This window comes from Leptosomus discolor, chromosome 1 (assembly GCF_034619465.1).
Source record: "Leptosomus discolor isolate bLepDis1 chromosome 1, bLepDis1.hap2, whole genome shotgun sequence".
NCBI classification, from domain to species: Eukaryota; Metazoa; Chordata; class Aves; order Leptosomiformes; family Leptosomidae; genus Leptosomus; species Leptosomus discolor.
Genome location: NC_141391.1, coordinates 126794521 through 126815440, shown reverse-complemented (window position 1 = coordinate 126815440; position 20920 = coordinate 126794521). Strand labels below are relative to the sequence as shown.

The window sequence follows — 20920 nt, the reverse complement described above, 5'->3', positions numbered from 1 at the left end:
CCGGTCTCGAGGAGCGGCGTTGCCATGGCGAAGCCGCTGCCGACGCGGAGCGCCGTGGGACGCGCTGAGAGGGGCGGGCGGCTCTCGGAGGTGCCCGCCGTAGCCATGGCCCTCCCGGGGCACAGGCCGCAGCTGTACCGCTGGCGGCGCCGCACCGCCGGGGCCGGGCCGAAGGTAACGGGGCCCGGGTGGCCGCGGGATGGCGGGGGGCGGCGGGGAGAGCGCTAGGGGGCTCCCTCTCGGGTGAAGGGAAGTGCGCGGCCGCTGCGCCCCCAACGGCTGAAAGGGCGGCGGGGCCGGGCCGGGCCGGGCCGGGCCGGGGGTGCGGGGTGGGCGGTGCACGGGTGAGGCGGCCCCCCGGGATCCCGCCCGCCTTCACCGGCAGGGTCAGGCCCAGGAGAAGAGGTTTCCCAGGTCTGCAGCAACAGCCGCAGCAGCAGCGGCCGTTGCCAGCGGGCGGGAAGTCCGCGCTACGCTCGAGCGAGTGGCGCTGAACGTGGCAGCGTTGAACTCTGGCTCGAAATGAGAGACAGGTGGTTGAAACGCTGTTGCTGTTATTGTTGTTCATTTTCTTTCCAGCCAAAGTGTGACTCCGATAACTTGGAGCAGCGGATCAAGGTGAAGTAACTCGCACGGTAGCTCCGCAGTGAGGTCACCTTGTCGCCCTGCGTGGAGCTCGCGGGTCGCACGCGAGTGGAGCAGTGCTGCAGGTTGTCTGCCTGGGCGAGGCATACAGGGGGTCTACCCCAAAGCACCGCCTCCTGCAGCTACGACCCCCTGAGATCAAAGAGAATGAATGCTTGGGTGACCTCCCCTTTGTTTTGCTTCCTTGGGCACCCCCGTTGCTGTCCCCAAAATCAGGGTTCTTTTACCCGGTGTGCAAAGAGCTCAAAAACACACAGAGTACTTGTTTAATTCCAGTTCTGTGCAGAAAAGGGTGGTAGGTGGTAACTCCCCAAAGCTAGCTTTGGAGAAACAAGTCGGGTCTTTTATACAAAACGACAACAAAAGAAAAAACTGCAGCAAAGCAAATGATGTCACTCCCAATTTTACATATGAAAACGGACTTTTAACGTTCTCTTATCTTGATACTCCTATTATCTTTGAGATTAGTCTCATGCCACCAAGGCCTGATGCCCCCACTCCTCCGTTCAAGCCCACCTAGTTGGGTGGAATGTTTGTGACTCTTAACACTTTTTCTCTTGACAAGACCATGCTCCTACCCTCAGCCTGCTGCTTCTGGCGGGTAGGAGTGTGCATCTGCCCCCTCGTGCAGCCTCCTGGGCCTCTGGCAGCAGCTTGTTCTGGTTGCCCCAGCACAAAGGGCAGAAGTCCTGCAGAAATGTGGGCTCTCTGGGGTACAGGTGTTACATGTGAAAACACAGTGACCATTTACACCTCGGAGAGATTAACGTGGGACAGAAAATCACTCAGACTATTTACACAGTGGTTATGACAAAATGCTGATACCAAATTTCATAGTTGGTGGTTGCTGGGGACTAGCTCAGCAAGCCCAGTCCCCAGGAGCTGGGTGTTTGCATTCTCCCTACTTGTTCTCCAATAGCTATGATTAGCACTAATTGCCAAATTAATGCTTATTACTTCATGATTTCTAAGTCAAATTTCCTCAGTCAACCGAGGAGTCAGAGAAATGTGCTTCAAAAGCAATCTATTTCTTATAACAGCCGTGCTATCTTGTGTTACATTCCCACTGATGTTGCTCTCTCTGGAGGAGCAACCTGAATACAGGAAATTTATAAATGAATATCCAGCAATCCTTAGAAATGTTTTCCTTTCTTTAAAGAGAGTGGACCAGGACTCTGAGTATGCTGTCTCTGAAGCTTTCTCCCTTCAAAGGTCAAGGTTTCCACAGGGGCCTTGTGTTCCTGTGACAAGTTTGGAACAGCTGCAAGATCATGATGAGGCGTGTGAGGAAGGTGAGCTGAAAAACTGCTTGCTACAAGCTGCCTAAATGAATTATTCTTGATCCAGCATTGTGCTTTTGGTCTGAACAGGCTCTTGCAAAGCTTGAGACCATAAGAAATGGTTCCTAGTAAGATGCCTTTCAGCTAATGGAAAAAGGCCTAAGAAGAATCAATTGCTGGAGTTCAAGGTAGATCTTAATTTGCATACCTAAGAGAAGGATAAACTCTCTGTCCCCTGGAGATTACAGGTCAGGACTAAGACGAATACTGCCCTTGAAGACACACTGTATGGGCAAATACAAGTTAGTGAGCTATAGGAAACTGGATGAAATTACTTGACATATTTTTAATAGGAGGCCAAATGTGAAAATGAAGTTGCTCTGTGTAACTTTCACATCTATGAATAATTGTGTGCTTTTGCTTTGATTCCCATACAAAATTTTCCTCACTAATTAGCTAACTAAATATTCCATTTGTAATGCCTGCAGCCACAAGTGCTTACCGAAATATAAAAATAAAACTGTGGTACATTTAAAAAAAATAAATAAAAAGAGGGAAATTATCTCCCATCAGTGCTAGCAGTACATCTGCAGTGTAAAGAGCTGATAGGAGAGAGGATTTTAAAAACTGAGTTAACCATTGTTTTAAGACTCAAAATGAGCTTTACAGAATGGAATGAAGACACATCTCAAGAGCATCCACTTCAATACAGGAAATCAGCTTTTTCACTTGTAATCGTCAAGGGTTCAACTAATAGCATGGAATACACCTATCTGCTTACAGTGCACTGTCTGAATGCGTTGTACTACACAGTGGCTCAAAAGGAGCTGTCTTTGCAATTGGTGGAAAATTTGCTTGCTCTCCTCATGTTTATTATTTTTGTTTGCTCTTCTCTGCTAGGGTTTTCCTTTTTATAGCTACCAATCCCTCGGGATTGTTCCTAACTCAACTGAAAGCCTTTTATCTGGATCTAGAATCCATTATTGGAATACTTCATGGTATTAACTACATGTAGTCCACTTTGCAAAAAAAGGCATTGATAAGAGAATTGCCAGAACCCTTTTACTGCAGTTGTGAGGACCTTGCATTTCCCAGTCAAAAAAAAGTAACCCTTCCCCAAGTGATAAGCTGTTTTTCTCTCTTCTTTCTGTTATCAGATATATGTCCTTGTTCCTGAGCTGGCCTGAGACATTATGAAAGGGAACAATAGTGATTTGAAGGACAATAAACATCAGATTTATGTTTCTTGAAAAATTCTGAACCCTTTTAAGGAAGTTTTAATTAGGTTTTTGTGCCTTACAAATACCAGGACTCAATGGGAGCATCTTCATTGTGTGTTAGAACTAGCGATTTTGAGCAGCTGTTTCCTCCTGCCTTATCCGCCATGTGCCTTTACAGGGGATGACTTGCACTACAGTGGCTGCTGAGATCCCTGCTCTTTGCCCACCCTCACCAGATGGATGGCTCAGCTTCTTGTGAGGCTGTTCTTGATGCCTTGCAGTTTACAGCCCTGCGTTCTGCTTCAGGAACAGCTTGGCCACCCATGCAGTGAGGCCAGGTGGTTTGTTGAGGCAGCAGCCACGTTAACTGTCCTTGCTTTTGAGTAGGAACTCTGAAAAAGGAATTTTTGTGGGTTTTTTCACAGAAAAGTGGAGATGCAAATAAAGTCCACAGGAGGACTTTATACCCAGTTGTTCGTTAGGCATTTCAGCTTACTGAGGAGTACCAAATCCATCATGGATGCATTACTGTAGTTGCAGTCTTAATTCTGAGTACAGGTAGTCCCTGGTGAAGCTTGCCACCTGACAGATTTGCAACCTGCACTCCGGTTCCTGGAGCTGTGGTACTCACAAAGGTTAACCCGTGCACATGAAGCAAGCGATTATCCAAACATTTGTTCTTTTTGTATTTAACAGAGACAACCTGGGCTGTACATGTGGAAAATATCTAACTGACTGCAAGTGCAGTGGTAAAACATATGAAAGCTATCTGAGTTATGAATTATCTCATGTGAATTCCATCTCCTTGATAAATGTTATAATAGCCACACGAGTGATCTAAATGCCCACAGAATCTTGTAGGAAAAATGAAGTGGAGAAGAATTCGTTCGTGACATATGTGACAGGGAAGAAGTTTGCCACCGTCCATTCCTGTTCTTTTATAGATCAAGAAGATGAGAACAGAACTATTAGCCTTCTTCGATTTTCTGTTGCAGATCAGCTTTCAGCCATTTTAGACAGCCTTTCCAGCATGTGCTAGAACTACCCCAGAGACAGAGCCTTGCTAGTTTACACTTACCCATATATTTTTTAAGAAAGTGAAGTCATCAGTCTCTTCCCTCATGATAGCCCAAGAGCTGCTCCATAGCTGGATGAAGTCCAAACTGCAACCAGAGCTGAGGAGCAATGGAGAAGAGGAAGTTGACTCTGTCCTCCTGGAAGAGCCTTCTGCAGCCCCGCTGAAGTATGAACGGTTTGATGGTGAGAGCACAACCAAGCAGTTCTTGGCTTTCTTTCTGAGGATGTGCTGGGGAAGGGAGCTAGGCCTCATGGCTTGTTGGACTGAGAGGTAAAAGGTGCTTTGAGGCCAGGATAGCAGGTTCAGTCGAAATAAGATTAGAGGTGATGATTTTTCTCCCCCAGCTGTTACAGCAGCTTGTTATAGGGCTGCACAAATGCACCTCATAAACATTCGATGTCTTCTTTTGTAAAAGAGAAACTTTATTTCTTTTGTGCGTGGGTATTTGTGAGGCCTGTCAAATTTATACAGCCGTTTGAGATGCTCAAAGGCAAGGCAGTAAAAAGTGGATGAAATATTGTTACTGCTGTAGCATGTTCAATGGGAGACTGATTAAGACTCTTTGGGGATAAATGGAGTGCAGTCAGTGTGTCTGCTTTCATCAGAAATGCATTCACAGTCTGGGAGAGTGATCCCTTTAATTACTTTAGGCTTTGCGATCTGAGACAGAGGGGTTTATTCATTTCACTCTAGCCTGAGATAATCTGCATTTCTCATTTCAGACTTGTGCAGCTATCTGGAACGTGAATTGGAGAGTTCTTCTGTCCAAGAATACCTGCAGCATCTTTTGCAGAGTGAAGCTGTGAACTGCAGGATAGTGAAACTGCTTAGACTTGAAGACATCAAGGAAAAACGAAAACTTGCAGATCCACGAATAATCATGGAGCTCAGACACAAGCAGGTGAGCAGGCAAGGCAGCACAGTTAAAAGGAATAAGATGGAGGATTATAGGTTTAGAGTAAATGCTCAGTGATACTTCCCCAGTATTCCCTCTGAACCTGCAATAATCTGACTTGGAGACAAATACCAGAGGATACTCTTCCGCAGTTTAGCTGGAACGTCACTGCATTTCCACATGCACGTCAGACATTCACAGTAGCTTGCACAGTCAACTTCCACTACATCTGTTCAGGTTTTCCCCCTTTCTAAAGACTGACAGGAAAAGCTGCCATGGCACTCAGTTCTGACTTCTCCCATCAAGTGATACTGGTTTAACCTCACTCTTTTTAATGAAGTTTTTTGCTGGTCTGAGAGGAGAACCAGTCCAGCCAGTGCCAGCTTTGGATAGGGTTGCCTGCTTCATGTGAAAGGTGGATTGTGACCCACTGTCAGTGTACAATGAACAGATTATGATACACTGTCAGTGTACAATGAACCTCAAATTCTTCAGCCTTTGGCATTTGCTTTGACTTTTACTAATTTCCTCCTTCCCAGGTAAAAGAAAACCGAATGAGGCGTCAGCAAGCATTAGAGCTTCAGAGAAAAGAAAAGTCCCTGAAGAAATCAGTCCTGTCAGAGGCCAAGCGCCAAGCACAGGAGGAGGACAGAAGGAAGGCCCTGAAGGCCAAGAAGGAGGAGGAGGAGATCCAGAGGGAAATGGTGAAGCTGCGAAAGGAAATGGCTGAGAAGAGGCACAGCATGGCAGAAGCACAGAAAACGTAAGAGGGAGAGGGGGCATAGAAAGAGCCATATGAAGAACACTTTTCCTCTCAGCTCCTTTTGCGAAATGTAAGAGGAGTGATGGTCCTAAAGGAAACATCTGCTATTCCTGTCTCCAAACTCTCCCAAACCCTTTTATTCCATTGTTATCAATGTCAATGGCAGAATTTATCATTAGTGGGAAGATGGGCTAAAGCTACTGGTAGCCTTCCCTCAACCATTACCAGTATCTACACTGAATCACAAAGTAGGAGTGTGTTTGCACCACCATACATCCTCTCCATCAACTCTGTGGCCACATCCAGCATTGTTAGCATCTAATGCAGCATGAAAAGCAGCAAGAAAAAAAAAATAATAGCCTGTGTTGAAAGTCTAGCACTTAACAATATTTCTTCTGCTATGAGAAAGAGCATTCTTGGCTGAGAATTCTGCGGAAACATAAGTTTTGCTTCTGCTGAGCTTGGATTGTCACGGAGATGTGACTTGTAGGGATGCCATTTATTTACTTAGGCTCCTCTGAGATCCTAAATCTTCTCATGCAAGAGCTTTACTGAAATCTTACTGTTTTCTTCTGCCTGCTATATTTTGGAAATGCTCCAGACTGTTTAATCTCTGGGATCCCAAACCATGACAGAGGCTGTTTTCTAAGAAGGTCGAGTTAAATAATGAGCAACTTTCTTAAGCTGTAGAGGTGATTCTCTTAGGACTGGCCAAAGAGTGTGAAACCTGTGCTACAGTACTTTCCTGATTGTATTACATCTGTATGTTTGTTGACTTTCCAGGGAGGGGAAGAGACAAGAAAAAAGACGGAATCTGTCAATGCAGGAACTATCTATTACTGTGTCACCACCCCTCGTCCTTAAAAAAGAAGAGCAAGGAGAGGAGAAACAGAGAAGGGCTCAGGAGCTGCTGCGCAGGGTTCACGCCAACAAGCAGAGAGTGAGCATCGCCCTTCTTTATCTGAGACTCTGAGCCACCTGCCCTCAAATACTGTTTGCAAAACTGAAGTAAAAAGTCCTGGTTATCAGAATTTTTTACTTCTTCCAAGCCCTCCTCTTGATACCAGAAAAGTAGAAGAGCAGGGCGAAAAGTATCTTGTAAGACTAGGAGTGAGATATCCTCAGCCTCCATCCCCAGTGTGTCTGTGCCTCAAGTGTACTCAGTGGGAGGTTTCACTTAGAATTGTGGAAAAGATGGGGCTCTCAGGACAGTTGTGAACATAAAGGCTTCTGCAATTGAGAAATAGGCAGATGTACAGAGAGGGCAGCGGGGCAAGATTTATTTTTCCTTGATGAAGGAAGTAAAAGGGGGGAAATGCCACAAAAGGGCCTGAGAAGCCCTTGTTGTGTGTATGGGAAGATATTTTAAAGATTGCCTTGCAGACCCTGGTGCAGGAGCAGAGAGAGGAAAGAGGAGAGAACTGCTGAGGCCTGGGATGAATTTTGAGTTGGGTCTCTAGGAGCTGAAGTATGCCAGCACCTCCACAGTGATGGGTTCCTCAAGGACCCCCTCTTACTGGGTGCAGTAGGATATTATGTGATATTGCAACAGCTCTTTGAGGCAAACGTGCAGACTTTAATAATTCCTAGTGGGAACCTATTTCTTTCGTATTATTCTGATACCATGGCCAACTCTGGATGAAACACCTAGTTGTATCAAATACTTGCAATTAAAGAGCAATCTTTTTGTACTGAATAATTTTATATGGACAGTCTCAGCAAAGGGAATAAATTTCCCTGAGTGCAGGTATAAATGCCATCCATCATATAATGTTTTTAATTAATAGAGCAGTCATCACTGTTAATGTTTATAGAAGAATCCCATAGCTTTTATGGTGATTCTCCCCATGGCTTACTTCATCTGCCCACCTGCTGCGTTTGAGCTTGGCTACTGTTTAGCAGTACACAACCTCTCTCTAGCACAGTCTAAGCTGTGAAGATAAGCCTGAATGAAACCACAGAACAATTTAGGGCTGGAGTACTGTGAGAAGCCACAGCTTAGCTGAGCTAAGCAATAGTGACACTTTGATTATTTTCCTAAAGCAGAAAGAAATAGCTAATGCATTGACATTTTGTCCTTTCTGTAAGCCTCCATTTGGAGATTTCACTGAGTGAGAGGAATGCAATTAAAAGAAGGAATTATGACAAAAGGGGAACAGCTGAGCCCTGTGAGTTCACCTTCTTGGAGGATCAAAATGAACAGTGTCTGCAGTGACAGGGCTAGAATTATGGGGTAGATTAGATAGCAAATTGCTGTTCTGTACGATATAAATCACTCCCAGAGGCAGCGAGTGCAATTACACAATAGAGGAAAGATTTGGCTTCCTACTGCAACAAGGGTGAGCTTAGGTTGTGTCATAAATTCACCTTGATTTTTGTCTAAGTTAAAAAAAAAAAAAAAAAAAAGTAGTCCATGGAGATATTTGTGAACTGTTCTCCACAGAATTGTTCTTACCTGTAGCATCTTAGACATTTTCTAGATTTTGAAATGTCTTTCCTGTCTTTACAAGTTCTATGTTCCTCACCCATTTTATTCCTTTACTCTTGGTGAACTAAGTGTATGTTTCATTCAAAAGTATAGAGGCCCATGATGTTATCTTTCTAGTCCCTTTCTGCTTTTTGTAGAAGACCTGCACATGCTCTGTGTTATTCTTTTTACCCTCAAGGGTAATTGTTGAAAGCGGGGGTTCTATAAAGACTCTCAAAAAGTAAAGTCAGATAAGGGGAAGGGTGGAGAGGGTCAGCATTTGTGGGAAGGGCTGTACCTTGGTCATTTGTTTTCTGAAATTCTCCAATGCAGTGCATGCAACAACATTTTTCTGCTTGGCTGAAAGTCATTCTGGAGCTCAGAATTAAAATGGGAAAAGCCAGAGCCTTTGCTGACTGGAAATGCCAACTGAAGGCCCTGCGTGCCTGGAGAAACTATACTTGGGCCCAGAAAGTAGAGCAGGAGACACGGCAATTGGAGGTTTATTTCCAGCATCAAAACAGGTAGTGACCCTACACTGTGGAACCCCTCCTACTGCAGCAGTGCTTGGGCAGTGCAGTGATCAGGGACTGTAAAAGGGGCTTGCCAGTTAGCCATCAGGAGGAAAACAGTAGCTTTTTGAGAAAATTGCTACATTGCCTGCAGTCTGCCAGAGGCGTTGTGGCACAGATGAAAAGGACAATAGAGATAAACAAGAGCTTTAGCACTTTCCAACAAGTGTCTCTGTAGGTATCTTTCCTGGAAATCTCACCCTGGCTTGCTCAGGACCCCAGAGAATATGAGGTGCCATAGTTACTCCTGATTAATATAGTTATTTCCTATTTCAGTAGGAGTATAGCAGAGATCATTTTGGCCAGTGCCTTTCATTAAGGAGGCTGTTGGATGAATTCCCAATCAGCCAGGGAAATTTTGCTCTTGCAGGTGTCTGGCAGGCTGTGTGGTGAGGCATTGCTGCCTCCCCCTATGTGGCTGGCAAGGCAACAGGATTCCTCCTTTGCACCTACCCTACAGCCCAAGGATGATGCAGGAAACTGCAAAATGTGAACTAGGAAATGGGCATTCAAAATAATGGGCATCCTTTCTGCCCTCCCACTCCTTCTTGGAGAAACTGTACCTGTGCTTTGGAGGGCCTTCAGATTTAAGTGACAAAAAGACTCAGAAAGTTATGGAGCCTTGTGCCATGGCCTAGACTGCTGTACTTGATGCAATTGTTTCAGGCAGGCCTGGGCAGAAACCTCACTCCTATCATAACACAAGTGCTTTCTCATTCAGGCAAAACCAACTGTCTGCGGAGCATTACCAGCGACGGCTTTTGCGCAGCTGCTTTCTGGCATGGCAGCGCTGGAGCCAAGCAGAGACACAAAAGCAAGAGCTGCAGATCAAGAGGGAGGAGATTAAGAGAAAGAAGGCACAGCTGCTGGATGCACTGTCACAGGGGAAGGGTGGTCTGGACAGGCCAGTGGAAGTTAACAAGCCTGGGACAGCAGAAGAAAACCATCATCAAGATTTGCAGCAAGACGAGGTAAATCCTTCCTGTGTAGTTTTGTCTATTGGCATCTCAGTAATCTTACAAAGTACTTCTTTTGTGCAATCTGAAATAAAGAGTATATTGTCCCAGGCGAAGGCTTCTTTCCCAGGGTGACCCCCAAATAGCTGCCTACAACTGTTCAGCAGAAAAGTCTTTAAAAATCAGAGGCAAACGTGAAGGACAATGGATGAGTTTTAAAAATAATCTTTAATGCTGCCTGAGAACAACGGTTCATGTACTGAGAGTTGCAATGAATGTCCCACACCCAGATCACTTTTGCTGAGAGATTAGTTACATCTTTGATGCCTGCTTAGACTTAAAAAGAATAATGCTTGACTGCATGACAAGAGACTTCTGTCATGCTAGTGCAGCTCTCTGGCTTTTAAGCATAGGGGAAAAAAAAACACTGGCTGTTTCAGGATAATAATCCTAAGGAGGTAGGAGAGGAGAATCAGAGGTTGCTTCCTGAAATTGTCATTTGTCAGGTCAGAGCCTATCCTTCCTTTCTGTCTATAAAACCTGTACCACAGCAGAACCCTGATCCCAGCATGAGAACTCACACACATACATTACAGGTCAAGCTTTTTGTTTGCTTGACAGCAGAAGTGGATTTCCTACAGTGCTTATATCATTGTAGTAGGCCCATATTTTTCTTCTAATGCACTGGTAAAAAAAATAATCCACCGATCCTGGAAGGATGGGACTGAATTTGGGGTTTGACCTAGGAATCAGGAATCAGGCCTTAAATCTGATGCCCCTTCAGAGAAAGACCATGTGTCAGAAAAGGCGCAGCCTCCTTCCCCACTGTGCACTGGTTTCATGGTAATATTTATCAAAGCTGGAGAAAAGGCATGAGGAAGCAGCACGTTGTAAACTTCTCCTCCGTCTGAAAAGGGACTGTCCAGTAGATCAGCCATGTAGATCACTTCAACAACTGTTTTTTCCTTTATTCTCCATCTGAGCGCTGAGTAGGGACGACACAGTCCAAAAGAGAGTGTGCTAATCCCTGAGAAATGAGCTGTCCTGAGCTGTGCTCCCTAACAAAATAGTCAGGATAGATTCCTCCCAGAGCTTTTGCCTTATCAGGATTTCTTCCTCTCAGTGAAATGGCACATAGCTCCTTAACAGTTCTTTCCCACAGCATCCCATTTTGTGCATAACAGGGCCCCTCTGCCCTGGCTAGGAACCGGATAAAGATTCCATAGCTGAGATTACCCTACTTCTCAGGCATCTTGCTAGATTTGCATTAAAGAAACGCTTACTATGTAGGAAGGGCAGAAGAATGCTTGGTTTTAATCAATGCCAAATTTTTTTTTTTTTTTGTCCCCCTAGCCAACTGAAACTTGCCTCATACAGAAAGAACCTGACCAGACCAGAGACCACTCTTGTTGGGATGCTGCTCACACATCTCATTCCTACGGAAAACCAAAATTGGCCTGCGAGATTACCGTAAAACAGGCAGCTCCGAGTGACCAGGACCAGCCTGTGTATCAAATAGCTGCTTTCCCCCAGCAGTTTCAGGCACCTGATCCAAAGACAGCTCCTGCTTATAGTAGCCGTTTCGAGCACCACCATGCCTTCCAGCCACATCTGATCAAGGAGCAGGGGCAGCAGCTTCAGAAACAGCAAGAGCTGATCCTTGAACTGCAGGACAATCAGAGGCTGAGCAACACTAAAGAAGAGACAGCACAAGCCACAGCTGTAACCCAGCCACTTAACAGCTCTGCTTCTCAAACCAGGGAGGAAAAAACAAAGAGGGAAAAGCAATCCAGATGCAAGAATATAACCCATTTGAGGTATTTGCCCTCGATAAAGCAGGGTCAATTAGTCAGAATGTCTCATTCCTACTCAAGTTGAGCCTGAGTTTGCCAGGCACACTTCAGTCATGCTAGCGCTATATGCTCTTCCTCTCACCTGTAATTTAGCCTCAAGGGTAGTATCAGTCTGGCCACAGTTCTCCATCCTTCTTCCTTTTTGCAGTGGCTCGACACCATGTGATCCATACAGGATCTACTTAGAAAAAGCAACACTAGTGTCGCACATAGTAGCAGCAGGGATTTACTTAGGAAAAAAAAAAGACAGTGTCATCCTCAGTATATCAGAACATGCAGCAACCCAGGGTACTCAGCTCCTTTGCAAGGATGCATCATTTCAAGCAGAAGAAAGGCATATCAGGGATTCAGAATGAAAATGCAGCACAGTGGAGGCCTGTTTCTCTAGCATAGGTGGTAGGTGTGGGACACCATTTGACCACATGCATTGATGAATTTCTTTACTCTTTCTTTTCATAGTCCACCTGTTTCTCATGGGCCAGAAAACACAAGGGCAGTGATGCAAGGCAGGAGGCCCTCTCGCCAGCTGACCTCAGTTCATCCCATAGTGAAAGGTATTGTCCTATATAGCAAAGACGATTCCAGATGACTTTTCCAACACCTTGTCTGGAAACTTCTCTCTTTCTTTGCTTCCTTGGGGCTGTTTTTGTCCTATAGCTCATTTCCACTAAGCCTTATGTCCTCTGTTTCTGTAGCTATGGAGGAGAGAGCAGCTCAGCGGGCAGAACAGAGGAGGAAACTAGAAGAAGCCAAACGACAAAGAGAAGAGGAAAAATTGGTAAGGGAAGTAGAAAATGAAATAAAAGTCTCTTTCACATCATTCCAGTTACAAGAAATGTGCTTTTAACTCCAGAGATCAAGAAAAGGCCCTTTATCCAAAACAGGAGTTTTATAGCTTGTGAGAAAGCATATGTCCAGCACACATCAAAAGTAGTTATTGCTGCATTTGCATACGGTGACAGCACTAGCCTTGCCATATCACAGGGAGACACTTCATGTTGATGCAGTTGCAGTTCTAGAAGCAGCCTCCCTTACCACCCCGCCAACACTTCTTTCACACCTACCCCAGACTGTAACTTGTCCTTGCTGAGAATGGGAAGGGTAGAAGTGCATGCAGCGATCCACTTGATTAGACCTGGCAATGGTGAGTTTCCCCTCCCCTGCCTCTCCTGTCTGGTCACGTGCAGCTTGAGGACATGCAGTCTCACCTAGTAAAAATCCTGCATCTTTCTAGCAAATCTCTGCTGAAGGTTTGAAGAGAGAAGATACTGACAACATTTGCATACTTAATAGACAAGTTCTATGATACCCATGCAACAGAGGAGTGTTCTTAGCTTCAAGGCATTAGGCTGTTACTGAAAACATTGATAGTAAGTTGCATTAGGATTAGAAAGCTCAGAACTGGGGTCCTAAAACAACAGCGTTTCTTCTTTCTCCAAGCAAGAGAGATGCACTCACATACACAGGAAGCTGAAATGACCCTTAGAGAACACTTTAACCATAGAGTGGACAGGCAAGCATTGGGTTAGGTTTCCTCCACTGCAGTTGCCATGATCGTAGAGATTAGGAAGCAGAGTCAGAATAATCACGCATTATGGTTGGGGTATGTTTTAGGCCCTTGATGTATACATCAAGAGCGAAAGCATTGTGAAATGAAAGTGGAGTGGGGTTTGCAAGAGGAGTAGATAAACATTCAGAGAAGGATATTGTGCCAAGCATGACCAGTACTGAAGTAAACCAACTTCTTTGATCTTCAATGTTTAGGGAAAGAAATGTTTGGGTACCTGTAATGCTGCTTTGCCTGTAGAAGTAAAACTTCAGAGCAGAGCCCAGAGATTCAGAACTGACTTCAGCAATCAGGTTATCAATAAATAAAAACTTGGTGTATAGTTTGAATTTTTTAGGGGAAGATTGGACAAATGCTGTAACTTAGAGCAAAGAAAGATATGTATAGGCAGTAGAAAGAACAGCCTCTCCTCCTTCTCCCTTCCACGGTTCATTGCCCAGCACAGATCATGTCCAGTATGTGACAAAGTCTGCTTCCTTCTGAAGTTTCAGGTGCTGGTCAACACTAGAGGAATACTGGGAAAGGTCACAAGCACCAAGTTAAATTTTACTTTTCTCCATTTCAAGGCCCAGCTGAAGGCTGAAGAGGAAGCACGACAGAGGAAGAAGGCTGAGGAAAAGGAAGCTCAGCAGCAAAAACGACGGGATGAGAGAAGGCAGCAGAAGCTGGTGACCAAACACATCCCCTGTTTCCCCTTGCCTTTAGCAGGGATAGGGAAGAAGAGCCATTACCCACTAGCACTCAGTCAGCAGCCAGAGTAATGTGAACTGAAGGTCTTCATCAGTAGAGCGGAGTTCCACAGCACAGCACAGCACATGCTGTATAGACTCGCCACCTTCCCCCTTTTTGGCAGCGTTAGGAAAGGCTGTGGACCAAACGCACTATGAAGTATATACTCTCTCACCAGCAGGACTAGAGGTCCCAGCTGGTGGACGTTCACTGCTCAGGTGTAGTGATGTAAGCCTGCACAGTGGCAGTGTGTTCAGCCCGCTTTCAGGCTGCTCCTTCCACTTGTATCCCCCTCCAGCATACACAATGATACCAGACACAAACACACGATTTAAAAGTAAACAAGCTTGACAGATATTTCAAAGGCAGCTTTTCACCTGAAGAAGAGAAGCATCCTCTCCTTGGAGCTAGCCTAGGAATAGCCCCACTTCATTATTGTTACTTAGAAACGAGCTGTTCTAATAACCCAAATAGCACATTTGAAATCCTACAGGAATTTGACCTAAAACTACTGTTCTACTTGGACTGAGTGTTTTAGGATGTTTGACTTTCATCCCTAAGTCTCAGTCAAAAGTCATATTGTACAGTTATGTAATACCCACATCCCTCCCCTACTATTTAGGCTAGATTAAGTGGTAGGGTCCATGTGTAAACTCAGAATAATTTTTGGACATGTTTTCAATCTAGTTTTATAAACATGGAAAGCTGCCCTCCTTGAGCTCACTAAAACACCCCTTCTCCACATTGAAGGTCCATCAAAAGAAGGTTCCTTCTATGCCAGCACTGCTGGTAGCCACAAATGGTATGTCTGGTATAGTAACACCAAACTGTAGGGCTGAGGGAAGGCCACATGCTGATACATGGCCCAAGGAAATGTCCAGAAATCCCATCATCTTCCATGAGACTTTTCAAGACAGTTTCCTTTGCTTTCTACCACAGTTTCTAGTACATGGGCTCATGTCTGGTCTGCACTGCTAAAGATGATGCAGATCCCTATTTCCTGTCAGGTCAGGACCTCCAGCTCCAATATGCCAATCTGTTGTCATTGCTTAACATCTTCTTCATCCAGAGCAAATGAAAACTACTGCTTTTGTATTGTAGAAAGAGCTGGAGAGGCAGAGGAGCCTGGAGAAAGAGCAGCAGCTCCAGAAAAAGGCCACAGATCACTATGAAAAGGTCCTGCTCAGAAAGCTGGGAATGGTGCCATGGAAAAGGCTGAGGGAGCAAGCCAAGGAAAAGCTGGTGGTAAGTGCTGAGGATAAAGGAAAGGACTGGTGCCATGGCAGGAAGGGAAAAAGAATGGATGCAGCACTTAGCAGAAACCTTAATAGGCTCTTAAGCCAGATAGAGATGGAAAAAGCAAAAATTCTCCATGCACACCCTGCCCTATATTAGTTCTTTAAATCAGCCCATCTGACAATAAATCATGAAAGGTCATCAAAAACCCACAAGGGTGGCATCCTCATTTATAGCTGATTAAACAGGAACCAAAAGGACAGAGAAAGGAATGAATTTCAGTCTAATGAGAAGTCATCTTTTGTTAGCCTCCACTTGTCTGCAGTAATAACTGCCACATGATTTGGTGCCAATAACACAGTGGGAGTTAGTTTAGTGTGGTACAGCCAAAAAGAAAAATTGAAGTTCTGTGACATGAGCCTGTCTGTTCTATTGCTCCACAGCAACGCTAATCAGTAAGACATCACCAAGCCACTGTAGTTACAGTAGTTAACCCCAGCCTATCACTAGGGCTCTCCTTCTCTCTGGAGCTGCTGCTGGTGCATTGTTAGCCACTGCTAGAGGCAGGACACCACAGGTGATAATCCAGCAATCTGCTCTAGCCCGGCCATATCTTCAGTGCAGAATAGCAAGTGGTAGCTTCTGAGACCTTGACACATAAATATTGCTAACGAAACATTTCCGTACATGGCTGAAGGGACATGCCCTATCAGAGGTGGACTAATAACGCTCAACTGTGTCCTGAAGGTTTAGCCAGAGCCCAGGGCTAAGTTGGCAAGCTTCCATTTAAGTCACTGGAACTGCAGCTACTTACAGTACTCGATCAAATGCACATAGGCTTCTGTCTGGGAAGAAGGAGAGGGATAGCAGCTGCTCCTTAAGTCCACCCTGTTGGTCAGCATTATAGTCAGCAGGTTGGACTAAGCTGTTATAGGCCATGCCTCTGCTCCATTCACAATAGGTTAAACTGAGCATCTAATTCAAAAGGATATTTTCTTGAAGTGACACAGCAGTGGCCTGATATGATAGAGAGACTGGTCTTATTCCTTATGCAGATCCCTCTTTGTGGCAACCTATACTGTAAGGTATTCCAGCTGTCAGACATCTGCAATTTGGGGGTCTCAAAAAGCTGAGATGATTTTTCTAGTGTAGGCAGTTTTCTATAGCTTTATGTTTACGTAGTCACTAGTCCAAGTAACTAGCTGCCATCTGTGCTGTCTTTACTTAGGTGGCACAAAGGCACTACTGCCTGAGCCTGCAGAGGAAATGCCTGATGACATGGCTCCAGGACACCCAGGGGAGCCTCACAGAGAAGGTGTCTCGGGCTGAGGACTTCTATTCCCATATGTTGCTGAGATGGGGCTTCAGGAGCTGGTTAAAGGTTTGCCTGCACCACAGTGGAGAAACAATACCAAGCAAGCTAGTTGCTGCTGCTCTTCCCCTTCACCACAGTGCCACTTCACACACCTGCAGCCCAACCTTTGCTGAATTACACTGTCCCCATTCCAGCAACACCACTCTCTTCTTCAGAGACCTTCTTTCAGCTCTCTGCTCGCCATCACTCTCCTCCACCCAGGACACTCCCCTGTGTACTGCTCCTCCACCTTTGCACTCTCTCACCCTGCTCCCTGCTGGTTTTCCCTCTGCTCCTGTCCCCATTACCCTACACTGCCACAGTCTCAGCACTGCTCTGTTTCTGCTTATTGGGCTGGAGGTTGGGAGCAAGAAGCCATTCTTACCTCTTTCTCTGTCCTCCTTCCCTAGTACAAGGATTATCTTTCCACTCTGGAGGAGAGAGCGAGTACCCTCCATGCAGCCTGCCTCATGAGGAAGTACTTCTGCGCATGGTTTGATCTGATCGTGGAGGAAAAAAGTACCTTATGGGAGAAGCTGGAGATTGCTACTGAACACAGCAACAAGTAAGTGCACTCCCTTGCCGGCAGTTCTTTTTACTTAGGTTTAATATACCCTAGATTATTTTAGGGACTACTTTTGACAGGTCAATTATCTGCTCCCCAAGAACATGTGAAACAGGTTCTTTACTGCTGGTATTTTGCTTCTTTGATACGCACAGACAACATCAGCAGAGGTTTATGGTAAGAATTTTCCATGAGCCTGGAAAAGGAAATTCAGTGGTACCCTTCACAGGACTTTTAAATCTGCTGAAAGAGAATACAGTGAAAGCAGATAAGTAGCTGAAACTTCCTAAGCTGATTAGCAGATCTGGCCATGCAGCTTCTGCTAAAAGCTCCCTTAGGAAAATCTTTAAGTACAATTATAGCAAGCCAAATGATTGTGCAGGAATTAGACTGTATTGTTTTGTCCACAGCAGATGATTTAGTTCACAAATCCGAAGTTGATCAACTAGAAACCCTGCTACTTAAGGAATCTTTCAGTTTATGCCATTGTCAGCCTGGCAATGCTGTTACAGTATTTGCAATACTGTAGCAAGAACTGCAGCAGACAGTTCTACCAATCATGACTGGAGCTGGATGCACCCAGTTCACTCATTGTCCCATAACTGCATGAGCTGTGCATTTTAACAGGAAGAAAAAACTATTGTCAAAGTTCAGCAGAAAACAGAAGCATATTCACCTGCCACACCATGAAAGCCTGTCAGCTGCATGCAGTCATGAATAGGCTGCATCTATGCATAGCCCAAACAGGATCTGCAGCACTTTGGCGGATAAATTAAATTAAATTCACCTCTTATGTAACAGAGCAAACCTGTTCTAGCTTCCATGTCAGTATGATCAGAACAGTGCATGATGTAACCCAACAAGCCAGCAAACTGGAAGAACCAGGGAAAATTCAGACCCAGGAAGAGACTGGATTCATTCTGTGTGACCTCATATTAGGAGCATAATCACCTGTGGTTCCTCATTACCTCTTCCCCCACTGACTGGCAAAAGGCAGTTCAGACCTTGACATAGCGAACTGTTCTTTAGACAGGACTGTTGCTCCCTATTGCCCATATGGGAACCCTGGGCAAGGCACCTTTGGTGGTGTGATTAAAATCAGGAAAGAATTGGAGCCCAGATACCTGCGCTCGCAAGCGGTTGGTCAGGACAAAACGAGCCTGTGTTTTTCCTGAAGAAACTGCTCTTAGAGACCCTGTTTATTCTTCAAGAAACATCTTTAATCTTCAGAGTGCTAAGCAAACACCAGCTAATGAATCCTGTCAGAGGGAGGACCAAAATTCCTGGGGGAGAGGAATAGAGAAGGGCAATGTGTTATTTTTCCCTGGTATGACTGACATATTAATGGAGTGGTCTGCATGCAGGTGTTTAACATATCAGAGACTTGACTGGCAGCAGGAAGGACAAATCCCACAGCTCTTTTAGGAGAGTTCCCCCCTCAAATAGAAGTAATCTTTTGATTACCTGTTATGTTATGCACACAACTGCATGTCGTCACTTTTTGTCCCCAATTTCTTTAAGGAGACTCATGCTGAATGCATTCAAGGCATGGAGGCAATACCCGTTACTGATGAAGAAGGAGAGAGAGAGAGAGGAAAGGAGAAACCATCTACGCAGGAGAGTAGCTGAAATTCTCCCCAACTTCCAAACACAACAGAAGGGAGTCAAAGGAGACTTTGGGAAAGGGGACAAAAAGACTGATTCTTCCTACCAAGTGAAACAAATCCAAGGGGAAGTCCTGTCCAGTGCAAAGGGTCTTACAGAAAAAAAAAAGCTTGCCAGGGTCACTGCTGTTGTAAACTAAGTATATATGGAAACTTCTCTGACTGTTTCACTTTGCACTTCAGGGGGTTATTCCCCACAAGGTCCTCCTCGTGTGAAGTCTCTGTAGGGGTGTCTTGGCTGGTGGCAGCGAGGCCTGGGTATCCAAAGCCTAGCACAGGGCCTATTTCAGGCCAAGACCATTTCCACCTGCAGAGCTGCAGCACTGACACAAATCCTCCTCCATCACAGGAAGCACAGAACTGAACTGCACCTATTTTTCCTTAAGCAGTAACCTGGTGCTTTTCTGTTGCCAGTAGTCTGTAGGGTGACGCAGCTTGATCAGAGAGCCAACAGACTTGTCTGTTAGCTGACCCCTAACCACTACTGCAAACCTGGCCGTCCAGAGAACAGTTTCTAGCTAACTGTGCCAGGAAAGTTTGGATGGGAGGAGGAGAGGGAAGAGACATTTATGCAAATCCTATTTGCCAACGGTCTGGATCACAGTATCACATATGGACAATCTAAACCATGGATTCACTTTCAAGAGACTGCCTAGTTCACAGCACTGGCCAGCTCACAAGCACAGTGCTTCAATTTTGGTGGCAAGTGGTGATTCCAAGTTTATAAGCCTCTGTCTTCTTGTGATTTAAGCGTTTTCCAAGCTGGTTAACTGTAGTATTTAAGGATGTATTGTGCAAGCCTGTCTGGGCCTTTTCACTTGTTCAAAACACTTTAATAAAAATTAAAAAAAAAAAAAGGCAGACTGTCTTTTTACATAAGCTAAAGCTGACATGATTAAAACGAAAGTTTCTTATCACTGTTTAACCTTAACCTGCAGCATAGGTACAGTATGCCTTGTCTTAGCAACAGCATAAGGTAGGAATCTGGAATTGCTTCCCCCTCACAAGAAGATAGACAAAGTTCTCTTCAAAAGCATTTCGCAGTACAAGGAGCACTGCAGCAACGCCAGGAAGAAAGTTTACCATTATCCATTGTATCAGATAACTTTGAAAACCTGTTTATGCACTGCAAGTTTCCAGTAAACCCAAATCTGAGTTATTGGTGCAAATTGTGTCAGAACCTGACTGAACGGCACTAGACAGAAGTCCAGGGTCAGGGACCGAGACCAGCACTAAGCACTGCAGATGAAGTGGTATAGGACAGACCAGGTCCCCAAGCGCAGCAGCAGGCTCCAGAGCCTTAGCATCAGCAGTTTGTCCGTGCAGAGAGCTCACAGGGATGTGGTCAGAGCGCCTCCCTGCCCACACAAGCCAGGCTGTCGAGCAGACTCTTGGTGCAGGTCTGAAGACAACTGTCACTCCCAGGTTACCTCCCACAGCCATCCTCTACAACACACAAACGTTCACCATCTCCCAAAGGCTGATTACAGACTTGACCAACAGCGGGTCAGATGAGCGCATTATCCAAGTGCAGGGAGCTGAAGGTGCCTGCATGGAGTGTGGGCGAGTACAGACCATCTGGCTGCATTAAAAGGCAGATTGTGAGAGGAAGCGACAAGCTGAGAGAGGGCTGAATAACTTGTCTTGCGGGGAAGAACGGGCACTGCAGTAGGGTAGCATCCTTTGCAGAGGACTGAACCAAAGAGGCAGGGAGGAGCAGAGCTGGGGGCTGAGCTACCAAACTAATGCCCCAGTGCAGCCAGCAGCCACACTCAGTGCTAATAGCATCAAGCTGTGGCAGCACAGCAGCAGCAATCTGCTTTCTCTTAGTGCACTCTGTCCCCTGGGAAGCCTCTCCCACGTAGTGCCTACAAGCTCCTGGAACACGTCTGAACCAGCCCTTATGCTCCCATGTCACTGGTGGCCTTTTCCTAAGCAGACTTCCTCCTTAATCGAGGAGCCCACCCTCCATCTGGATTCAGAGCATAAGGAGGATAGTGACCCAGAGGATGAAAGGCAAGGATACATCCTTTCTCAGCTAGAGAGAAGGTAGCATTACAGCCAGCCAGAGACAGG

General features: G+C 45.5%; 1 protein-coding gene across 1 annotated transcript; it reads left to right on the top strand.

Annotated features, from left to right (window-relative positions):
• The first annotated feature begins 24 nt into the window (after nucleotides 1–24).
• CCDC191 (coiled-coil domain containing 191) lies at nucleotides 25–19502 on the top strand. The gene is made up of 16 exons (XM_086464245.1): nucleotides 25–174; nucleotides 1805–1937; nucleotides 4274–4405; nucleotides 4946–5124; nucleotides 5658–5881; nucleotides 6665–6821; nucleotides 8682–8872; nucleotides 9642–9891; nucleotides 11230–11693; nucleotides 12189–12283; nucleotides 12425–12507; nucleotides 13863–13964; nucleotides 15127–15270; nucleotides 16490–16642; nucleotides 17026–17180; nucleotides 18702–19502. Exons 1-16 carry the CDS (start codon nucleotides 25–27, stop codon nucleotides 18982–18984), a joined length of 2895 nt encoding a protein of 964 aa, XP_086320371.1. The 3' UTR covers nucleotides 18985–19502.
• The last annotated feature ends 1418 nt before the right edge of the window (nucleotides 19503–20920 follow it).